The sequence below is a fragment of the Eutrigla gurnardus genome (assembly GCF_963514095.1).
Source record: "Eutrigla gurnardus genome assembly, chromosome: 1".
Classification (NCBI taxonomy): domain Eukaryota; kingdom Metazoa; phylum Chordata; class Actinopteri; order Perciformes; family Triglidae; genus Eutrigla; species Eutrigla gurnardus.
The window spans coordinates 22,986,237-23,010,529 of record NC_139915.1 but is presented as its reverse complement, the minus strand read 5'-3'; the positions used below and the strand labels follow the sequence as shown (position 1 = coordinate 23,010,529).

At 42.3% G+C, this 24,293-nt stretch overlaps 1 protein-coding gene across 5 annotated transcripts; it reads left to right on the top strand.

The window, feature by feature from the left end:
* Positions 1-397: 397 nt before the first annotated feature.
* On the top strand, positions 398-24,293 carry esrp2 (epithelial splicing regulatory protein 2). 5 transcript variants are annotated; one of them, XM_084006929.1, is made up of 16 exons: positions 398-536; positions 722-876; positions 1,304-1,432; positions 7,063-7,176; positions 8,957-9,071; positions 9,295-9,390; positions 10,054-10,108; positions 11,075-11,185; positions 11,614-11,746; positions 11,955-11,997; positions 13,128-13,429; positions 15,463-15,696; positions 16,148-16,346; positions 17,973-18,174; positions 18,329-18,527; positions 22,840-24,293. In XM_084006929.1, the coding sequence occupies exons 2-16, from the start codon at positions 745-747 to the stop codon at positions 22,999-23,001; spliced, it is 2,226 nt and encodes a 741-aa protein (XP_083863055.1). In that variant the 5' UTR covers positions 398-536; positions 722-744; the 3' UTR covers positions 23,002-24,293. The 5 variants fall into 5 exon arrangements, with proteins under 5 accessions (XP_083863055.1, XP_083863058.1, XP_083863057.1 ...); XM_084006932.1 differs by lacking the exon at positions 398-536 and adding an exon at positions 20,791-20,891 and having other exon boundaries at positions 587-876; positions 11,078-11,185; positions 22,840-22,979; XM_084006931.1 differs by lacking the exon at positions 398-536 and adding an exon at positions 20,791-20,891 and having other exon boundaries at positions 587-876; positions 22,840-22,979.

The window sequence follows — 24,293 nt, the reverse complement described above, 5'->3', positions numbered from 1 at the left end:
TCTCTAACTCGGTGTACGACAGTTCCACAATGTCTAAACTTTTTTTAGAAAAAGATTAACTCCAGCTCACATGTTGGACTTTTTTTAAATGCAAACACTGTCAGCACTTGAAGAAGTACAAATCTAGGCTAACTAAACAAACTCAAAACATTGAAAAGTGGCTTTACATTTGCAGGTGTTGTGTATTAAGCAGAACACTCCCCACTATCACAGCCCCAAGTAGACATGCCTCATGTCGGTACTGCGTTACGGCCCTGCTTTGCCAAGACTACTTCCTGATTCAATAGAGTGGACCAATGACATCGCAGCACCCGCCCCAAAGTCCCTCCCTCACCTTTCCAAACCAGCCAATAGACAAAGCCCCCTGGAGCTCTCCTCGCACAGAGGCCGAGCCACACGCAGGTAACTCGGGGGGAAAAAAATAGAAAAACTCCAGGGCTTGTTATGGAGTTCGTGTGAAAGAAGCACGGCTTTCCACCCTTCTCTACCAGTTAAACCAGTATCTCTGGATAGAAAACACTCAAGTACTTCAACAGGTAGAGTCTCTGACCGCAAACTCTTTCGTGGCTCCTCTGAAAATAATCCCCCCCCCCCCCCTTTTTTCTCTCTCTCCGTTTACCTTCAATTGAGTTTCCAGCCCTTTTGCTCGTTCTTCTTATCACTTGGAAAAAGGTGAACCCTCGTGTGTTATTTTTTATTTTAATCTTTGCTTTAATTGTAGTTTTTACCCCTTGTGGTTCCCTGATGGCTTCGCACAGTGATACTCTGGTGGTGTTCTTTGGGGCAACAGCTGGTGCAAATGGGGGTAAACTGGGTTCGGATGAGAGGGAAATAATTCTCTTGGTGTGGCAAATTGTGGATCTACGTGAGAAAAAGGTACGGACCTTTCTGACCCCATGCTCGTTGGTTGTACGGTTTTTTTCTTGTGTATAACGTGTAGGCTAGCCTGACTGTCTTACTTGTAGTGATAACAAGTGTGTTTGACGTGTGAAACCAACGCGGTGTGTTTCCCCTGAAACCGCTGCCTTTCTCCACCGCTAGCTAACAGCCATCAGCGCACCTTCCTTTTGCAGGTGTGCGACCAAAAGAAATAGTATGACAAGCAGGCGAGGTTTGAGTGGAGAAAACGCACCGTTTTGGTTTGGCATGACAGCTTTCTTGATATAAACAAACGCTGTATTGACAATTACGTGCTTTCTGTCTTGTTGTTGCAACTGTATTGACCTGAATGTGTTTGGGGGGTAATAGTATACACTTTCCACGCTGTATTCTGCGCCATGAACCGCTTAAATCCCTTCCACAGGTCGGAAAGCTTAATAGATGTCTAGTGAAGCCAGACACTTTGGACCTGACAGAGCAGTGTAAAGAGGACACTGGGCTGACTGTGGACGACATTGTCAAAGCTGAGCCCCTGGACAAAGTTCTGCAACAGGTGAGTCTTCAATTCGAGGATCAGATACTTTTATTGATTCCTCTTGGGGGGTAAACTCAGTGTCATTTTCACTGTGTAGCCCACATACATACATAGCAGGACCCATAGACATGCATTATTAGGGCCTGTCATTGTCAAGTAGTTGGGGGGGGGGGTTTGGTGCCTAACTTGGCTGCTTGACTTGTCGAACCCTCCAACCCATCCAACCCTCATGTCCCCAAGCCAAGTCCCTGCTGAAGGCCCATATAAAATAGGCTTCACTTCTCTTTCTGTATGGAAATTGCAGCAAAGGCTCATAAATTTGTGAGCCAATTAAACTGGGTAAATTCGCCTTTTGACAGTTCATGCCCAGAGCAAGATGAGATGTGACAAGTCCGACTCTGTATTAAGCTGCGAGTTAATGTGAGGGGTGTCAAATTTCCCCGATGCCCTTTTAGAAAAATGGTCTTCCACCTGGTAGAGATATGTCATTGGTTTTGCCCTGACAGTTAAACTTTGCTGACAGTTTGCAGAGGCTAAAAAGCTGGGATGAGCGCAGCCCCAGGCATGTGCAGATAAAGGAGGAGTCGCAGGTCTGGTCTTGTCTCAGCCTGATGCATGCTGCAGACATCTGGAAGGCAGAATGTTTACCTGGGACCGCACCTCTGTTTTTTGGCTGCAGGACAGACAGGAGGGGAGGCTTTCAGATCTTGGGGCTTCGTCCTCAGTGCGGCACTTCTCCATGACATGACGTGAATTCGCTTTCTGGTTCCTCTCCGTCGGGAGGTGTGTTTCAACAGAAGTGCTTTATGTTGCCAAACATGTTTTTCAACCACCATCTCAAGAGTGTTTTGTTTGCACTTTTCCCCATCCCTCCTGTCCGTCATCATTTTTAAATCCTTGCATTATCCTGTTGGACCAGTGTGCTTGGGTTGCATTCAGTGCTGCGGTGGTCTGAATGCTATGCATGCACAGGCACTGTTAAACATTTGAAAATGGGGGTGTCTCCTTTCTTTCTGGGAACGTATAGCAATGATGCTGCAGGGGTTATGACACTCAACGCCTCCTCAAACAGTTTAAATTTCACTGGAGTTTGATCCAAATTCTGAAGTCATTTGTGCCTCATACAGACCTGGTGAGACTTCAGCTCCATTGTAGGTTAGTTTGTGTGCTGAACCTTCAAATATTAACCCAAGCAATCAGTTTGTTCTTTTCATACCTTTGTCTCATCGGTTACTTTCTCTCGCTGTAGGTCATTCTGAGGTTAGTTTTGTCCTAGTTAATACAGGAAAGGAAAGGAAATGGCCATTTTTCAAGATAGTTTGAATCGTTGTGCAGGGATGTATTGTAGAAGCATTTGTTTTATAGATGGTGTAGCCAATTCCAACTGATCGAGACAAAACAAGCAGCGGCCTCTTTTTGGTGGGCTTGTCGCATTGACCTGTGTAGTCAGAGCCGCCAAGGACATCGGTTGGTTGTCATTGGTAAACTATTTATTAAGAGAGAATGCTAGAGAGATTAGCAGGACATTTCACCTGTTTTTTGTAACATCGCGATTGTGAATATTTATTTGCATGAGCTTTTGTTACACATGCACTTGGACCTTTTTGAATGCTTTGTCAATTTTGCATAATACTTTTCCCTTGCACAAAAACTGATCCAAAATGAAAATGTCATACCTGCTTATGAATGAAATGCTGAGTGAAAATCAGGCAATTTCAAGTTGTAGACTAGACATGATTGTGTTCAGTCCCCTCCCTTCTTTTTTCCAACCATGCAGCAGCACATTGTTCTATAAAGATCATACATTATACCATAATGTTGTCAGTGATAGATTGCACATCCAAGAACAATTGTTTTATACTTTTGTTCAGATAAGCGGCAAATGGGATTATTTTCAAGCACTTTTTTTAATGTAATGACGACATACTATATGGGTGGGTGTGTGTGAGATGGAAGGTTTAGCTATTGTCAGAGTGCTGCTGACTGTATATGCTTGGCTTTAGTCTGGGACACTGACGGCATGTAGGGAGCTGCATGGATATTACCACTACAGCAAAAGGTTGCTTAAAGATGAAGTTATTGCTGGGTGTGTCAAAAGACTCCTAAGACCAAAATGTCAAATGAATGCCTCTATAAAAGGAAGATCTTCAAAGATTGGTTGTTTTGTTTTGTTTAAATTTAAAAAAGGCTGACTATAATGATAATTTGGGACAGAAACATCTAGATGGATAGGAAGTCTTATCCCATATTTTCTAACCTTCTAAGAAAAAACCCTCAATCGAAATAATTTCTAACATGTAATTTAAAATCTGTTGTGAATTGATGGATGGAGTGAACTGTATTCCAGCACGTTATTGGGAGAGCTCAAAATAAGACAGGAAATTACTGGAGGAAGGAAATATACTGCATTAGCCTGATTACTTAAAAGTCATGTTCTCACTCATGTAACTTGTGTGATAAATATATTATGTTATGTAAGAAACATTGATAGTACACTATTTGTGGCACAGCACATTGAAGAGACTTTTGGATAGAAATAGGGCAGTGATAGATTCGTTCTCCTTGATACTGGGTCTTTGAAAAGAAAACAATGCGTGTTATAAATCCTTCTAAAAGCAGGCAACATACAACTCCTAGGTGGGACATGCTGTGGTGGCAAAGTGTGTTCGACTGTAGGTGCTTTTAATAGTTATCACAGGGACTACCCTGACACTCCCTGCCGCTCTTATCGGCATTTGTTTCAGCCACCACCACCCCACCTGACCTCTGCATTCAAACAGTCTGGCTACACTGAAGAGCAAACTCTGATAGCACCATGTTCAAAGGCCACCTCCTCCCCCTCATCTGTGGAAATGCTCGTCAGAGACCGAGACCGAAAGTTGGTCCGTATAATATGTTGGTCCTGAAATAATGAAAGAGAATTTATAGAAACCCTGACACATTAAAATTGGCAGCCAATTTTTGAGGCTAACCCTAAGGCATGAGAAAGATGATTATCATTGGAATAAAACCTTTATTTGTGAATTTTTTATTTAAGTACTACAGCTGGATGTTTACTGACAGCAAGTTACAAAGAAGTGATGACAGAAAAAAGCAGTGAAGTAAGTGGAACATGAATAATGGGCGGTTGTGTTGTATGTCCACATTGCACATGACGACCCTTTTTTAAGGACTGTAATTGACATTATTTACAGCCGATTTGCTGATTGAAAGTGGAAGCACTCTGAACTGTTTCTCTGTGGTTTGTCCATGAGTTTGGCTCAGCAGCCTGTTGTCTCTATCTATCTGCCACTGTGAGATTTGTCTTCAGTTTGGCTTTGTTTGCTCAATTTAAACTGTGTTTTTTGACATGGTGCAGAAAGGCAGTGGGTGTCCCACTACGTCATCTAAAACATTGGCTTTTCTCTCACTAATCTGGCTTTAATAATTGGCCAAGGTGGACAGCCATGAGCAAACATTATTCCTGTTATCACTGTAAACCTGAAATTGTGCAATATGGCTGTGCTTAAAATGTGCCGCTGGATTAATCTACACAACTTTGTCATAGATTGGAAGTTTTGTGTTTACTTTTAGAACAATTAAAGCTTCAGGCATTAAGTTGGATGAAAGAAGATCCCTGATTTGTTTTACTGGTATTGTCTGTGTTCCCCTGACAACATTTTTAAAAACACTTCAAAGATTTAAGGACTTTAAATCCTTAAAAATGTTTTCTACTTGCTTTTAAAATGACAACTTCATCAGTGTTTTTTTTTAAAGACTTGAGTAGAAGGTGTGCTGCTGGGGTGGTTATGTTGACACTGTGGTCAAGACAGTTTGTTTACTGTAGCAGTGTGAAATGCTAATTGGACGAGGCTCAAAATATGAAGAAGTTAGATTTGATGTTGCAGAGACACCTGAAGAGTTAATTCTATAATTTTACATTGTGATTATTATTATTACAGCACCTTAAATAGCTCTGTCCTCTAAACATTGTTTTACAAATTGTTTCAGGGTTCCACCTTTTTAGTTAAGCATATTGTTGTGGCTACATATACAGTTATGTCATGTAACCGCCCTTCATAGAAAAGTCATTAAGGTCTGAGATCAGAACGACAGCCAACATAACACGTCCTCCAATGATCCCGTTGTGTATCTATGGCAGCCGCGTCGGTAACTCCTGTTCCAGATCCTGGTCACCACGCAGACGGTGGTTTATCTGTATGTTGCTGCTTTCCTTCTCAACTGAGACATGGCAGCATTTTTTGAAATTTTTTAAATGCCTCCCGTTTTCACATGACCTTGACGAGAAGCTTAGTTTTGGGAATGTTGAAGTTTAACAATCAGGTGCTCTTCAATGAGTCAAGTACACATAAAAAACCTCACTGTCCAGCTTAAGTTAATTATTGTTATTAAGTTTCTTAAGTGACGAATTATCTTTTACAGTGGTTGCTGGACAGAAACTTTGAAACAGCAGCTTTGTTGGGGCCCATGAACACCCATCCAAAAAACCCTTAATCTTAATAACCCCTTAATTACCCTGAAGCATTTGTTCCCTTGTAAGCAGCTGGTTAACATTGCCAAATAGCCCTGCGTTTCAGTATGACTGTTAAGGAGCATGCCTCAACACGCATCTCTAATACTTTCTCACTGTCTGGAGATCAGCCATATTTAGCCAGCGGCCATGTGAAACTCGTCAGTCACTGGGTTTTAAGGTGGTCTGACACGCAGATGGTCTAATGTTGCACTGGAGGATTCAGGGAAGGAGATGGGGAAAAACTTAACTCAACTTTCTGGAGTGATAAAAGAGAGTCTCCATTGGCATGAGAACATTGAGCAGCCATTGAATATAAGCAGCATTCAAGTTAATGATATCGAAAGTAATGCAAAGCAATCTGTGTTGAACCCATAAATGAGATGCAACATTACCCCCTTTGAGGTCCCCACATTCTTTCCAAATACCCTATAAAAAATGAATAAGCTGCCCTTGAAGATTAATCATTTTAAATCATAAGAAGATGATGTAAAACATTATCAAGCAGTCAGTCCTCTGACCTCTCTAGTGTGTGTTGATATTGAAGTAATGGCCTCTGTTGACCGTTACATGATGCCAACAACAGGTTGACACAACACACAAAATGGGGCTCTTTGACTGTGGTAGTTATATAGGGGTAGTTGCTGGGAGTTTACGTACAATAGAGGCAGGTTGGACTTGTATGGGTTGTTTTTCTATCTTGTCTGGCTGTGAATGTTGGTCATGCTCTGAGGAAACTGTGATTAGTGGTGTGATCATTCCTCTCTTTTGTCTGCTCCCGCCCTTTGCTGAACAAACACAAGAACCTGTCGGACGAGCCTCGTTCCTAATGAGAAACAAACACGCAGCCAAATGTCACACAACACAACCTTCACTTGTCTGTCTTTAGGTTAAAGTAGACTGTAATTCTCACGTTCAGATAGAGCTTGGTCTTTGCGCAACAGATACTTCAACCATATTCAACAAGGTATTATGAAGTCACTAAATGTGTGTAAATGAATGGGAGTGACTTTTCATTTTTACATACATTAGGTATGTTCAGAATTGATTTTGAAAGTTTATATTTTGACAAAAATCTTCTTGTCATTAAATTCATGCTTATTTTTCTTTTCTCCTTCCTCTCTTTTTCATCGTGCAGTTCCAGCAGTCGGTGTCATCAGAAGTGAAATGTCTCGGCAGAAGCTCTTTCACCCTTTGTGTCGACAGTCCCCTCATCATCAGACAGGCCCTCCACCCTGAGGCTTCCAAAAAGGTAACTGTTCCTTCTGTTGTTGCGCAAACACTTGTGATGCCCACAAAGGTAGACTTAACGGCCCGGTTTCCCGATAACGTCCACTCTTAGCGCGCTACGAAGACTCCTACGTTATGACTTACCAAAGTTGTTTACCTCTATAGTCGTGGTTCCCGAACGGTCTCTTAGGAGTCTTCTTAAAGGAGTCATCACCTGGAAATCGCAATTTCTCTTGTTAAAACATGCATATCTGTGTTTGACCTCAGTTGAAACTTGCCTGAAAGGCTGGAGTTTGAAAGTGGCGCCGTTTTTTCGCTTCTGCTCTTTTTCCGAACAGGAATAGCACACAAGGGTGTGCATTCCTAAAGCACGAGATTTTGATTCTGCGCCTTCGGTGACGTCACCGTGGCGGCTACTTGCATAAGCCCACCCCTCTTTCACCACCCAACCCCGCCCCGTCCGCTACCTGAAATCGCCGAAGCGCCGCCATTATGTTTTGGAGTCTGCATGCAGGCAAGCCCCCCTGGCTCTGTCCTTCCTGCGTCGAATCAACGCGCGCCTCATTACATATTATACAATGCACATCCGGACCAGTCAAAACCTCGCGCGTAATCTCGCGTGATAAAATCGCGGTACGAAAAAGGGTCAGAACAAGCTCAATGTTTGATTAAAATTTTTTTTTTTTTTTTCTAATAAGTTTTACGAATTGATCCAAAGCGATCCAAGGGGGGCTGGATACGTATAAAACCAGGTGATGACTCCTTTAAGAAACACTCCTTACGTCGTGCGTACACGGCGCTGTCCAGAAAGAAAGTGCTGAAATCGATTGCTCAGAGTTCGATTTTCCATTTCATGCGCAGGTGCATGACAGCACTATATTATAAAATGTAGGCTATTGCAGTGTTTGCGAATAAAACATTGCTAGAAATCCTTCTAGGCCTAAACATTTATTTAGGTCGAACATACTACCATAGCCTATACTGATTAAAAAAAAAGATATAATAAATATAGAAACAGCGGAGGAGATTGAGCCAATTACATCCTTAATTACATGCGTATTTGTTGCCGTTGTAGTCGAAACTTATGCAATATAGCCGTGTCGGTCAATATATCCATGGGATTGAAGTTGATCCTTATGAAATTATGTATACCAACAGCTCCGAGACGGCGACGTCTTTGGTTCAGCTATTTCTGAGATTGAGGTAAAGCTTAGCCTTGTGATGAAATGCATTCGCATTTTATTATTATTTTCTTCATGAATGACTTAAAACCACTGGTGAAACACAACACTGGCAATGTGCAGTTCAATGCGCAGCGGGGATTTCTGGATTACTGTACAGTGGCGGCGACTAGCGTCAGGAGCTGAAACATCACTACGGTAGAGCTAAGAAGGCTCTAAGAGTGCTCCAGACCACTCTTACCAACGTGTGACATCGAAAGAGATTCGTAGCAAAGAACGTTTCGGGAAACACGAAATGTTAAGTAGGAACTCTAAGTAGGGGTTACGAATGACGTAGCGTTAAGAAGGCTTTAAGAACGCTTCGGGGAAACCGGGCCAAGATCTTTTGTAAAACATGTATTGCAGCGCCTAATCTTCCACAAGTGCATTATGTATATTTCCAGTAGGTGTTTTTCCTTTTTAATTTATTTATTTTTTGCTTTATTGTTGAGCACCAACATATGATGAGCATATAAGAGTACACACCACCTTCTCATTCACCCGTGTCCCCTAGCTTATCCTGATGTGCCAATACGTCATTACTGAAACTTTTGTTGTTGTTTTTTGTCCCTTCCTTTTCAGAATCTTGTCCTGCCTGAATGTTTCTTTTCATTTGTGGATGTGAAGAAGGAGTTTCACAAATGCTGCCCCAATGCCAGCCCCGTGCAGAAGCTCACACTTGCCGCCATGTTGGAATGTATCCTTTACTTTACTAGTAGTATCATCTTACTGATTCATTATGAATACTTTTAGCTGTACATTTCAATGACGATGGAGTATGTAAGGTTTTCTCTCTGCAAATTCTGATTTACTAATGTAAAAAAAAAAAAGTGGGCATAAAATCCTTGCGGCATAACACAACAAATAGTACAAAAGTCAAAATAACAGGCTGCTTAGTGTCCTTAACTGTGTGTGTGTAGCTGTTGGTCTTCCTGCTGTGTCAGAGCAGGCAATGGGGGTGAGGGAGGTGAGCAGCATGGTGCAGCTGACACTCCACATCCTGGCTGAGCCCTACAGTAAGGAACCGCCACACTTTGTAACTAAAATGAACTGAGCTGAACCTGAACTCTGAACTTCCGGTGCAGCAAAAGCAGAAAAATGCATATGAAACCCAACTAAGTGGCATGCACTGTTTGCAAGCAGTTATTGGTGTGTGTTAGCCTACTTTGACTACCTGATGGTTTGGGTTTATAAAATCAGAACTGGGACTGCAAAACTGTACTCCCTGTATTTTTAGTGTTTGGATACTGGAAAAACAGAGCCCAAATATTCTCAGAGAGACCCTTTTAACTTGAAGATGTGGTAGTTTTTTGATCATTAAATTAAAATCTTGATTATATTATTTCTAGTTAAAGCACCACAAATGCCTATTCTTCACTATTCTATATTACTTCAGATTGTTTTCTGTCGTATGGATGGATGTAAGATGACTCCAGATATGTTGCACTGCAGATGCATCAAACTTTTATCAGCCATCTCCTATCTTGACTGTGGCCTCTGGCTTAACTTACTTCATAACAGCCAAGTATGTCTTTAGGTGTGACAAGTAACAGGAATGCAGATGGCTTAAAACACACAATGCTTGGCAGGGTGAACCTGTTCACTATTGTCAAAAGATGACATTGGACCTTCGGGATGCAAAAACACACTCAATCACACAATTTGTTTTTAATTTTCAGACCACACGTTCTCCTGTGTTGAAACAGTGAAGTACAAGTTTGATTCTGGCACATGGTATGTATGTATATTTTTTTATATACCGTAGATGACCATTTAGTAGCCCGGGCGTTTAATATGCTAAATCGACTTGGAGCCCAGGCGTTTATAAGAACCAGGCGCGTATTTGCAACAGGCTACAATTTATTTTTGCAATGAGCAGCACCAGCATTACATGATCAGCATTTATCTATATCCCTATATCCCTCAGTCTAGCGCGCCTGTGTTTGTGTGTCTGTGTTTGTGTGTCTGTGTGTGTGTGTGTGTGCGCGCGCCTGCATGCGAGAGAGAGAGAGAGAGCGCGAGAGGAGGGGCTGACTGACAGAAGAGGTGAGAGCCGGTGAAGTGCTGTTAAAAAAAAACTTTTGTTTTCTGTGCAAGACTATGGTAAACACTTAATCGCCCGGGCGTTTAATTGAACCGGCGTTTATTATGCCAAATGAGGTCGGACCCCCGGCGGCTATTAGAGCACAGGCGCGTATTTGCACGCGGGCGATTATTTGGTCATCTACGGTATGTCCATGTATCTCACTCTGTGTTTGTTCCTTCCACACCTGTGGGTCTGTTGCTTACAGACTGACAACCCCCCTCCAGCCATATTCAGCACTCAGACCTCGGGGGCCCCTTTAAGCATTGATTACAGCAACAAGGAAACCACAAGTGTGTCATTAAAGCCATCAAGTGCTTACCTGGCTATCTAGTAGCAGAACACCAAATCCTGCTGCTCTCAGACAGTCAAAAGCCTATCACCTTGACAACCCCCTGACATTTAATCATAGGAGTGTGCTACCGTGTTAAGCACTTAATGTGAGTTGCCTCTGTGTCTGCAATCTGTGGAGAGTCTGTGTAAATTTAACAAAAGTGATGGTGTTTTCTCTAAAAGCTACATTCATCTGCATGTGGATGTGTTAAACAGTAATATGTCCTAATTATTCCTAAATATGGTCTGAATGTCATTAATGTTTCTCTTCTCTCCCATTTCAGCAGCAAGACGGAGCCAGTGGACAGTGAGACAGTGATCAGAGCACGAGGGCTTCCATGGCAATCTTCAGACCAAGACATTGCCCGCTTCTTTAAAGGCCTCAGTATTGCCAAGTATGTTACACTTGATGGACATATTTAAATAACCCTATTCCTCCAATGGGATTTATTTTAACTTCTGCTGCAGATAAATATTTCAAAGTGATTTTTGAGCTTTCAACGTGTTTTCAAAACTTCCAGTGTTTGCAGATCATATACAATGCTCTTTTTAAATGTCCAATGGAACTTTCGAAGATTAATGTTAAATGTTAATGTCACGGGTTTAAAGGTCCTCACTACAATTTTTTGTACAGTACAGCATCCGACATGAATGATCTACAAAACCTCAGTGGGATAGGTGCAGGATGTAAAAATGTGATACAAATGGAATTAGAACTAAAAGCTTCAGGGAGCTCTGCTCTGCTGAAGTTTTATTTCTGAAAATGTTTTTGTCATTTACTGTGCTCATGCTCACGCTTGTATCTGTGCTCTGGCCTTTTCAGGGGTGGTGTGGCTCTGTGTCTTAACGCTCAAGGCCGGAGGAATGGCGAGGCCTTAGTTCGTTTCATCAACTCAGAGCACAGGGACCTGGCCCTGGAGCGCCACAAGCACCACATGGGAAGCCGCTACATCGAGGTGAGATACAGCATTTACCTCCTACCTTTTTCATATTGTAATTTGGTTTTGCAATAAAATACATACATACACCATGTATAAAATATGCTTAGCTGAACTCTAGATCCAGATTATGTCGTTGATGTGATTCTGTAAATTGTCTTCTTAACTAAATGATGATTAAATAATGTTCTTCATAGCTAAATCCATTTTCCTCTTGTCTTTTCAGGTCTACAAGGCCACAGGAGAGGAATTCCTTAAGATTGCTGGAGGTCAGATTTCAGATTGTTTTTCTTCTCGTCCTTTCTTCTCACCGCATTTGTATGAGGAATAATGGTGAAAGGCTTTCTGTTAGTGTAAGGTAGACTTTTATTTCTGAGCTTTCCCGCATCTTTGAGGAAAAACAAGACCACATCTGTAAAAGAACACTTCTTTAGTGGCTGTAAAATAGGGGATCTCATTTGCGCTCTGGCTCTCTCTCCTATTACCCGTGTCTTTGCCTCATCCCAGTGACTCTCCAGCAGCTTATCTTGAGCTAATGAAAGACGCTTTGTGCGGAGCGTCCCCCCCCCCCATCCCCTCCTCACCTCCTCATCCACAGCCCAACCCTTCAGAGGCCAGTTGGAGAGAAATTTCACTCTTGGCTAACAGCAGCTCACCTGTTCAGTTCAGCCTCAAGCTGCACTCCCCTGAGGGAGAGACGGCTGCTGGCTGGTGAAAGGACTGGCTCAGTACTGATACAAAGGGGGTGTGAAGAGACAAAGGCAGGGCCCGGGGTCTCTGGACCATAGAGCAGCGGCCACCAGTAACATAGGACTGAGATATCAGACAAAGAAACGCAGTCACACAGAGAAGATAACTTACAGTGGCTGCCGGTCTGACTGTGGACTTTATTCAGATGAGTGAAGATCAGTACAGATTGACAGCACGGTGGACTTTAAACAAATGGTTCAAGCAGACGAGACATCGCTGCATTTATCAAAATGAACTCATTTCACATTAAACTTGTAATTGAATGTATAACATTAGTGAATCGGGCATTTTTTGGGGTCACCCAAAATCGTTTCTATTTGGATTAAATGAGAATAAAGAAGAACAGCCTCAGAGCTGCTAGCATGGCTGTAGATTCTGTCTTGTTTCACTAAAGTTCCTCACAACTGATTTTTCTGAAAATGTACAATCCCATGATTATTGATATGGCAGTTTAAAATGGATAGATCCTCATAGATGCTTTAAGCCATATCGCCCACTCTTAGTGAGTTGTGTGTTTTCTTGAAAGCTTCGCTGAACTGACAAAAACTTGAAAAATATAAACCTTGTTTGTTTGAGAGCATAATGAGTGTTCCTGGGATTATGGTTCCTGGCAGTATGATGTTTAACCATTGCTGTCCTCTGACTCTAGGTACCTCTAACGAGGTGGCTCAGTTCCTGTCCAAAGAGAACCAGGTGATTATCCGTATGCGGGGGCTGCCGTTCACTGCCACACCGCAGGAAGTGCTGTCCTTTCTCGGCCCTGAGAGCCCAGTCACGGACGGTGCTGAGGGTCTTCTTTTTGTCAAATACCCTGACGGACGGCCCACTGGCGATGCCTTTGTACTCTTCTCTTGTGAGGAGTACGCCCAGAACGCCCTAAAGAAGCACAAGCAGATCCTGGGGAAGCGCTATATCGAGCTGTTTCGGAGTACCGCAGCAGAAGTGCAACAGGTAAATAATTTCAGTTGTATTGGTTGGAGAAATCCTTGAGCTTGATAGCGAAATAGCTTGATATTTGGACCATGATTTCCAATTCATGTTTTTTTTTATTTTTATACTGTCTGACTGTTCTGTCATGAGGAAAAAAAACATCCAGTCAAATTCTTAAAGACTACTGCTTGGAAAATTTGCTGAAGGATTCAAAGGATTTAAAACGGGTGTAAAAAGTATGGGTGTTGTAGTGCAACAGGAGATGGTCCTCTTGAATGAAAGTCATAAGCTCCACTGTGCTGATTTTGATGATGGATCCATTTAGTTTTAATTTAGTGTCGTGTAATTCCAGAGGGATTCAAGAGGGGCTGTTTCAAAACAACATTAAGACTGAAAATATGAGGAGGGGAACTCGTGGCTTTGGCTTTCTATTTCAGACACAAATATGTTTTTCTTGACAGTAATTTGATTGCTATTTGAAACATAATCATGATACATTTGTTGACAAATCCATATTTTTTTCTTGCAATTTAAAGAAAGAAGAAAGCCTGTTTGTCATCCAGGAATAATAAAGATTTTCTTTTTTTTTTATCTGTGATTCCAATCAATATGGGCTGACCAAAACAGAGGTCAGTGTTTCCCCTAGAATTTTTTTCAGGCCCGGTGGTACCCACCGAAAAAACCCTAAACAGACGAGACGCGTGGGATGGTGTATTGGTGCAGTTGGATTAAGTCAGGTGGCACAGCAAGCAGTCTGCAATTCTGCAATTATTATATTTGCATTCAACATTTTTGTTCAACCAGAGTGTATTCAAGGTTTTCAAGGATTCAAGGGGAGAGTGACTTATTAAGGTGCTGGTTGATGGAAATTATGCAAAATTAGGGGCCGGAAAAATATGGCTGGAAAATGATGAGCATCACATTAATAGCTACAGATACTGTAAAACACTACAACGACATATGAGTGCATATATTGTCTTATTTTATCAAGTAAAATATAAGTTATAGGTTTACTCAACAGCAGTTAACTCAAAGTTCCACATCTTATCAAAAACAATCCTCCCCCCCGGGGAGGGGGGGCAAACGGGCTTTGGCCGGTTGTACATACGTCATCACGTCCTAATACTACACACACATGGCGTGATGTTATTTTTAAGGAGCGCCGTCTCTGCTTATATTTCTCGACAACACTCGACCTGCATCAGCGCATGTGCGCACGAGCGGATCTGTGCGAGCAGACAGCGCGAGCGCAGCGGGTTTTGGACGGAGACACACAGCGGCATTTTTATTATGTAAAAATAAATAATAATGTAATGTAATAAAATAAATATTATGGACCCTATGGACCGGTTCCGCTCACACCACGAGTCTGAAGAGTGCAACAGCTTATCAAAATACAGTGTCAACGTTCCGTGTTTTCAAAGTAGAAAGCGACATCGTGGTGGTTTAACGAGGCGGAACGGCATCAGAACAACATCAAGAGCGCGTAAAGTACACGGAAGAAAAAAGTAGCGGGAGCGCGCGGCGAGGATTGTTGCGGCCGCGCGTCTTGCGGAGCAAGTCTGCTGTGCTGCGCGGAGGCGCTCCTAATGTAAATGATTATTGATTTATGAATGAATTGATAGGTGGCTTATTTTTGGTATATTGATTTTTTTTTTTGGCCTGGCGGCAGGTCTCCTTGGCCTGGCGGGCCGCCAGGCCTGTACAATGGTAGGGGAAACACTGGAGGTTGCTAAAGAACGGATGTCATGGCAACGTAGCAAAGTGGGCAAACATGCTACCGAAAGTATGTGTCATGCCATCCAATAGATCAGATGATTGTTGAGTTTGCACAACTGGAAAAAACATTCTGATTATTACGCAATGTATATGTGTATTAAGTCATATTTTTCATCATGAGAAACTGCTCAGAACAGTCAAGCTTGTCAACCTTGACACTGAGTGTTTTTTGTGGAGAATGGTGTGAAATTAACTCTGATGTGAAACTTGATATTTTTGGCATTTGCTGAAAACGAGCAGTAATGACTTTTGATTCATTCTTCTTTGTTTGCCAGGTCCTTAACCGCTACATGTCTGCACCTCTGATCTCCACACTGCCCCCTTCGCCTATCGTGCCTGTCCCGGTCCTCTCCACGCCTCCCTACCTTCCAGCGGCCAGCAGCACTCGGGACTGTGTCCGCCTCCGTGGCCTGCCCTACACTGCTGGCATTGAAGATATCCTAGAGTTCATGGGAGAGCACACTGTTGACATCAAACCCCATGGGGTCCACATGGTCCTCAACCAACAGGTCAGACTGGTGGGGACTCCATGTCACCCCTCTTCACATGTGTTTTATCAGAAATCCATCCATCCATTGTCTTCCGCTTAGAACATGCAAACTCCACACAGAAGGAACCCGGACCCTCTCGCCGTGAGGCGACAGTGCTACCCACTACACCACCGTGCAGCCCTTTTATCAGAAATCACTATAGTAATATAGTAAAAGAAAACATTGCAAGACTGAGTAATTCAATTCTGATGGTAAAGGAATATGTTTTATAATTATTGGTGCTACATATTTTTTGCTTCAGACAAAATCTCGCATAAATGCGAGCCCACATTTTAGCCAAATCTATCATGTCATTTTTGTACTAAAAGGGTAATGTCTTTTGAATTTGAGTTGTTGGTAGATTTGTGCTCTATTGTTGTCCTCACTTGTCTTTTTCATTTATTCTGTCCGTCGTCTGTCTCCTCTCCAGGGTCGACCCTCTGGTGATGCTTTCATCCAGATGAAATCACCCGACAAGTCGTTTATGGTGGCCCAGAAGTGCCATAAAAAGACCATGAAGGACCGGTACGTCGAGGTGTTCCAGTGCTCCACAGAGGAGATGAGCATCGTGCTGATGGGAGGAACCCTGAACCGCAGTGGCCTCTCCCCTCCACCCTGCAAGCTTCCCTGTAAGTGAACTCTAATAATGCATCAATATCATATATTTATAATAGGGGTGTGAATCTTTGGCTTCACAGTGGTTTGATTCGATTAACGATACAGTAGTTGGCGATACGATTCAAGGCCGTTTTTTTTTGTTTGTTTTTTTGTAACGAATCGATTCGATTCTGTAAACCACGATTTGATTCAGTAACTTGTAACCACAATTCTATATCCATGAAATAAACATGCAACAATGCGAGTGAGACTATCTGTGTTCTTCTGAAAGGTGAAAAAATAACATATTTATTCTAGAAAAAAGTAATCCTGCATAATATTTTATGCTGAATACAGAATCACGATTCATCCGATTAAATGCATTTATATCGATTATTGGTGAAGCCAAAATGATTCATTCTATTTATTTATTTTAGCAGATCGATTTAGTTGAATCTATAGGACTGACAATCGATTCATCGATTAATCCCATGAATTGTTACACCTCTAATTTATAATAATATATTTCTCTATTTCTATCACCTATTTATTGAGACACTTTGTGGCCTGAGCTTGCAAGGGGATATATTTCATGCCTGCATTGTGCCACTGACCTCCAGTCGATTTCACTTCAAGCAAACTTATTTCCCCCAAGCACTTCACTTCACAAGGTCAGCAGTGTTGTGTGTCACTGTGTTGGCACTGAGGGAGACCACAGCTGCCCACAGCCTCACACCAATAGTGGCTGTTTGTATGTAAATATGTCCATACTGGCGTTTATGTGTGTTAACATTGTAAGTATGACAGCCTGAAGGGCACAGTAAGCTTAGTAAATAACAAACTTGGCATAGAAAAGGTATCTGCAGGCAGGCTCTCTGGCCTGATGGGTTGTGAAAAGGAAAAATCTATAGTTTGGATTTTTTTTCTTATTATTTTTAGACGCTGCTAGAGCGACTTAAGTTGACCATCGAGTTTTTCCATATAATCGAAACTACCTATTTTAAAGTAAAATTTAAGATGCATGTTATTACCCCGAACAACAATGATGTTGTAGTGCTTCTTTGACGGAATTTAAGTTTGCCATGGATATTAACTTAAGTTTGGGGTTACATTTAGAATAAGTTTAAAACATGCCTGGTTATCTGACTGCTTTCGTTGCCCTGGTTTGCAGCTGTAGCCAGTGTCTCCAAATCTGGGCAGCAATAGTAATTTTGTCCAGAATTATCTTTGTCTTTGAAAAGTACTAATTCAAGTTAGGGCTGCAACTAAGGATTATCTTCTCTATTGACACTGATTGAATCTGTTGATTTAATAATTCTAAGAGATTTTAAGAATTCTTGATGACGGAAAAAGGAATTGGGTTTTTTCTCAAGGTTTGTTGCGAATGAGTTTCTATGTAACTGACTGGCGTAAGTCAGACGCCTGGAATCTAACTTGCCTTTAGGACTCCACATGACTCATGGCCCTGTCAAGTCTGGAAGTATATTGTAACATCAGACTTGTGGTTTCTGTTGAAGCCTGTTGAAATCCCTGTCCAGCGTGTTGTAACTATAAATTTACATGCTTCACTTCATGACTGGCACGACCGTGCAGGCACTGAACACAATATGTAAAATTGACCAGACTCTGTATGTATACATCTTTGTCTGTTCCCCTAGGTCTATCTCCCCCCACAGCCTACACTGCCTTCCCCACCCCACCTGCCATACTCTCCGAAGCTGCCCTCTACCAGCCCCCCCTGCTGGCTGCTCCCAGACCACATCCGCTCGCACACAGCTCGGCTCACGCTCTGGCCTACTACCCGCCTCAGCCACACATGTACATGAACATGAACATGAACTACACAGCTTACTACCCCAGGTTAGTACATCAGCAGGTACAGAGAGCTGTTAGGTCAGTTTAAAAGTATCACATTTCCATTTATCTGTACTTTCTGCTTTTCTCTAACTACTTTCCTCTTTTGTTCTTTCTTTCTAACTTCTCCCCTCCTTCACCTGACATACTCTATCTCCAGCCCCCCAGTTTCACCTTCAACAGTTGGCTACTTTGCAGCTCCACCGGGAGCAATGGCAGCAGCTGTGGCAGGCCAACCCCACCCTGCTGCAGCCGCTGCCTCTTCTGTGCTGTCGCAACCTGGTGCCCTGGTCCGGATGCAGGGCCTGCCTTACAACACTGGCGTCAAGGACATTCTCAGCTTCTTCCAGGGATACCAGGTCAGTACATGTTGCCCTGCGATAAAGACACAAGGATTGCACTGGTGTTGGCACATAGTTGTAAGGGAAAATAACATTGTGGTTTTATTGTGTTTTATTTAACAATAGCCCCATTTTATAAAATGCTCATACACTTGGATTAAATCGACACCTTCTTTCCGGAAGGCACAGTGTGGTGCTAAACAGCAGCCACTTGATAATGATGTCAAATTTAAATGTGGGCCTGAATAACGAAGGCAGTGTGTTGCTTTATTATGTTGATTGTGACTCTAGCCACAGCCTGCAACCCCACATTTAAAAGTCTAGAGTTGTTGGACCACTGAGCTCTCAACCCTGCAGCTAAAAGATGTACGTGTTACCATTGGTGCAAAAATAACAACACAGTAGGATTCAATTAAGAGACATGTGTGCACTTGTGCTCTCCTCCCTTCTCTGTGCTATATTTTTCGCTGCCAGTCCAAATTAGGTGGAGTCCTCTGAAGCAGGTATGAACCATGATAGGTGTGGCTTCAGACGGTTGAGGGAAGAGGGGTGGGGGTTTTGAGGTGGAGGGGTTGGGCTGTTGTGGCACAGAGCTTGGGCCTGCTGTTGACCTTTATGGCTTATGTCATTAAGTACTTGTGCAATCCCTATACTTTGGTGTTTGTTTGTGTGTGTTTGAGTGTGTGTGTGTGTGTGAGAGAGAGCGCCTTCCTGTAGGGGGTAGCTAACGTCGAATTCACACCAAATAAGAACTTCTTTTGACTTGCACTAGAGAACTACACAGGGTTTACATGGTGTCCTTGTTTCTTTTTTTTTTATTAAGTTCATATCAGTTTGCATGTCAGCACCCATGTTCATCAAATATAATTAAAAAAACCTCTACTTTGTAAATACTAGGCCTGTTATCAATACTTATTTGGATGATGGATTTTCAAGTGACAGCAAAGGTGCCTTTTTGACAATTTGGATTGAAAGCCAATTCAGGTGATATTGAGGCAATCCGTCAACTGTTGTTTCTATTAACTGTTGTTATGAAACCATGTGAAGGATGGAACAAAAGTGGAGTGTGGTGCCTGGTGGACACCTGCGACAGACAAGACTTAAGAAGTTTTCCTCTTCGGTCCCCCTACAGGTTGGAAGGGAATTGTCCATTACTGCCGTCGTAAATAATTAAGCCTACCGCAGCCTACCGTCGCACGCACGTTATTTGTTTGTAATGCAGAACCGGCTCTGGAAACGATGAACGATTTGAACGATGTCCAGTGACAAGGTAGAGTAGCTAACGCCTTAGCTAACATGAGCCAACAAAATAATCGACAATGTATTGTACACAGATGCACACTGTTGAGAAAAAAAAAAAAGATTACCGGTATTATTTACAAGTCCAGCAGCAACAAAGCCAAGTCACCATCTGTCTTGCATTTTGTAGCCTCCTTCAGCTCTCGCCAACGAGTGTGAGCCGGTCTGATATTCACTCTCGTAAGAGCTTTTTCTTTGTCATGCTCCCGTTTTCTTTTCCTCGCCTCATCGGACATTATACTCCTCCTTTTCTTTGCAGGCTCTGCCATGACGCCAATTTAAAAACTACCTAGCTGCAAGGTATCTTCCACGCACCTGCCGGGTGTTCTCCCACTGATCTCTACGCAGAGCCTCCACCTACCGGCTTTTGTAACGCTTGCCGTAAAGCAGGTCAAATTTGTAGTCTCATTAGAACTACAAAACCACTACCTGACGAGGCAAAATTACATAGTGCGGTAACAGCCAATAGAGGGCTGCAGAGCGAATGCTGAAGTGCCGTTCACCCGGTTTTGAGGTGATGAACCACTGAAACTATTTTGGAAACATTATTTTAAGGCACTAAATACTCTTTAGTGTTGCTTTAAAGATCAAAATAAGTGTTCTACAGGCAATGAGCTGCGAGAGAGAAAAGCAGAGTCCAGAGTCAGACCTGACTGTTGGCTGAACTATTGTAATTGTATCCTTAATGGAGTGAGTGTGTGTCTTTCTGGCTGGAGTAGCGTCTCTCACACTGGACCTGGGTGGGAAAACAGTTCCCACACCAGCACCGGTGTCCTTTTAACACACAATCCTGTGCTTAATCACACTGTTTCCTTATTGAACCTGTTCAACTAGTATTTGGTCTGTGAGTGTTTCTGGTTTTGGTGTGTTTGTATTCCTCAAAAACTATGTAATGTCATAGAACCTGTGTGATGTTCATGTGTGAAATCAATGTGGAGGCCCTCACACCCTGACTGTCCGTTCATTATTATGCTATCTGTAGTACGCCCCTGACGAGTACAGCGGCATGGTTCAGATGAGCGAACAGGCCAGGAGTCTGATTCAGCCCAAAGAATGGCTCTGTCTTTAGGGACTCACCCCAAGGTAAGAGGAGCCTCCAGACCAGCGAACCAGAGTGGACTGAGAGGGCATTTCCTTCCTTAAATAACATCTGCATGTCTCGGCTAATGCACAGCATGCAGCAATGGACTGGCATCAAACTGCAACGTAAGCATTGAGTTGGTGATTTGCTGGTTAAGTTAAAGGTTAAAGTTGGGATATGGTTGTTTGAAAGTGGATTTTTTTTTTTAAATGTCACTCGGCTACATAAAACATTTAAACACGTAAACATGTAGCAGGTGCCTGCTTTCCATTGAAATGTAGTTATTACACATTTAAATGACAGTACCTCTTTTAACCCTAAAATCACCAAACCAAAGCTTATTGTGAGTTTGACCGCACTAATAAACAAATTAAATCGGATCAGAGGTTTTGTTTCTATTTGTTTCTATTTGGTTTCAATCTGCCCATCTTGCAGAAATGTTGTGGCTTCCTAAATGAGGAAATGTCACATATATTTTTAATTTGCGCAACATGAAAGTGTTTACCATGAGATAAAATCGCCACATGTGAGCCATAATGCATATTCTAGGCAAAGTGTGTGTGTGTGTGTGTGTGTGTGTGTGTGTGTGTGTGTGTGTGTGTGTGTGTGTGTGTGTGTGTGTGTGTGTGTGTGTGTGTGTGTGTGTGTGTGTGTGTGTGTGTGTGTGTGTGTGTGTGTGTGTGTGTGTGTGTGTGTGTGTGTGTGTGTGTGTGTGTGTGTGTGTGTGTGTGTGTGTGTGTGTGTGTGTGTGTGTGTGTGTGTGTGTGTGTGTGTGTGTGTGTGTGTGTGTGTGTGTGTGTGTGTGTGTGTGTGTGTGTGTGTGTGTGTGTGTGTGTGTGTGTGTGTGTGTGTGTGTGTGTGTGTGTGTGTGTGTGTGTGTGTGTGTGTGTGTGTGTGTGATGACACAACTGTTAGTATAATGATGAAATTACATTTTTGAAAGGTAATATCAGGGAGATGTCCTCCATATTTTGTGCATTCAGTGTATAGTAGACATTGAATGAAACCTCTGCAGGCAGATGATCTGCCTTATGCTGCAGAACAAAGTGAATCACTGTATGTGATTTCACTCACTAACACAACCTGAGAGGAGGATTTAAACCATTTAATCACTCAGGTTTCACGTGTTGGATAAAGAGCCTGAACATTTCTGGCACATCAATGTTCTGCAGTGACATGAAAATGATTTGTATGCTTCTTCCTCAGGGATGGTTGAAACCTGAGCTTTTAAACTGTGATTAAGTGGTATTTTGACCTAATTCTCTCAACATCTCAACACAGAAGTGCGCAGGTTAGATACCAAGCACCAGTCACTGAACTGAACAGAAAAACATGAGACGCTTTCACATTCTGCCTCGGCTAGCAGATGCATTGATTTTAATGTCACTCATCCTGCACTAAACCACCTCATAAAATGTTTTTTGAACCAGGGAGCAATCCCTGACTGGTTCCAGGGGCCGTCCTGAATGCATTGTTCCACTGACTCCGTCCTCCTTTCTCCTGCACTGACACATATGATGTATTCTCTAACATATCGACATAATGGATTTTACTACTGTTGCTAATGTGATTGGTGAGTGGTTTCATATCTGCATGTCTTTAAGGAAACCTATTAACTTATTTTTTGCATCAAACTTGATTTTTATGGAAGATGCATGCAAACTATCAACTGTCAGGTAATTACTGTGTGTGACATCACAACTTGCTTTGTGAGTTTCCTGTCCTGTGGGAACAGCATGTTCTCTGCTTTTGCTCTTTAAGCTCTGCCCATTAATCATCTTTTTTTCTTCCTAACTGGACCAGTTAGATGTGATGATCTTTCCCAGAGGCATTGTTCATCCTCTGCTTTTTGCCCCCCCCCTGGTGTTTTCAGAGTGCAACTGCATCAAAACAAGTGACCCTTTTTGTCTCAGGTGTTTGACTTTCCTTTTTTTCCTCTCTCTTCTTCAGCTCCAGCCAGACGCCGTTCTCATCTTGTACAACTTCAGCGGCCAATGCAGTGGCGAGGCCTTGATCACCTTCCATAGTGAAGAGATCGCCAGACGGGCTGTAGCAGAGCGCTCCAATCACCCCTTCTATGGTCAGCAGGTCCACTTGGTCTTATGTAACTGACTGCTAGCCCCTCTCTTATCTCTCAACCTCCCATTGAAGAGCACTAACATCCCCAATGCATGTCATTTACGGCTGTTCCATTTGACCCCAGTGCCACTTAAAACGGACCCCTTGAACACTCTCCCTTTCCAATGATCTGCCATTGTTGATACACAACTGACGCCGCTGGCTGTGAAACTCCCAAAGCTGCTGCTGGAGTTTGGACATCAACTGTTGAAGCGGCTGAAGTCGGTAAAGCTTTATATTGGGTTAATGACGTTGTGGATGTCACACATAGCATTTCTGTGTTTTTGTGCCTACTGTAATAGCTGGTTGTGAAGAGTAGATGGCATGGAGCCTGGACAAATATGCATGTACATTTAAATGCTCTCTATATATGTCCCCGCCATGCGACTGTACAGATGTTCATCCTGAAATGCTTGAGGCTGTACAAACCACTTCTGCACATAAACTTTTCTGTATATTTCTAAATTTTCAGTCTTTACCACTACAATATTTTTTGACTTTTCAGAGTTTATGATCCTTTGTGTTGGCATCTATGCAAACACAGACGTGTATGTGCATGCACAATGTTTGTTGAGTGGATGGCCTCCAGCAATGTAGCGGCGTCATTTAAATGGAGAGAAAAAAGCCATAAAGACTGATTGTCCTTCTCAAGGATTGAATTTGAATTATCCTTGAACTGCAGTGATTAAAACTACAGCAACACCACAGATGTACCAGTGTACCATCTAATTTGTAACTTTATATTTTTCCTGTAAACGGATTTGTGTGTGACATACACTGTAATCCCATTTAGACCTTTTCCAAGGACTACAGGTTTATTTGTACCAATCTAAGAGTTAACTGACAGTGTCTTTAACAGAGTAGAATGACAAATCTATTCTTTTTTTTTTTTTTATTAATCCCATTTTCTTACTCTTTATTTTGAGATTTTGTTATGAAATATAAGGACAAGGGCATATCTTCAAGCCTTTTATATGGATCGACCTCAGCTTTTTCTTCCGTTTTGGTTTCCAGACTATAACTATCAGTCTGTAGCTGCTTTAATTCCTGCTTATGACCAGAATACTGTGTAAAGGCTGCATGAGTTTTTCCTGTGACAGGCCTGCTGTCTTAGTTTTTTGTCTGTGTACTGTGCCTACATTACCCAGAGTGCAATACTGGCCAAAACAAGGCTAGGTCAACCTCTGGTGGCAGAGGAAATATTTGTTTCTTTTGTTGCAAGTTTGACACTTGTATGAATTTAGATCTGTGTATAAGACTAAAAAAATAAATAATGTTGACAATGG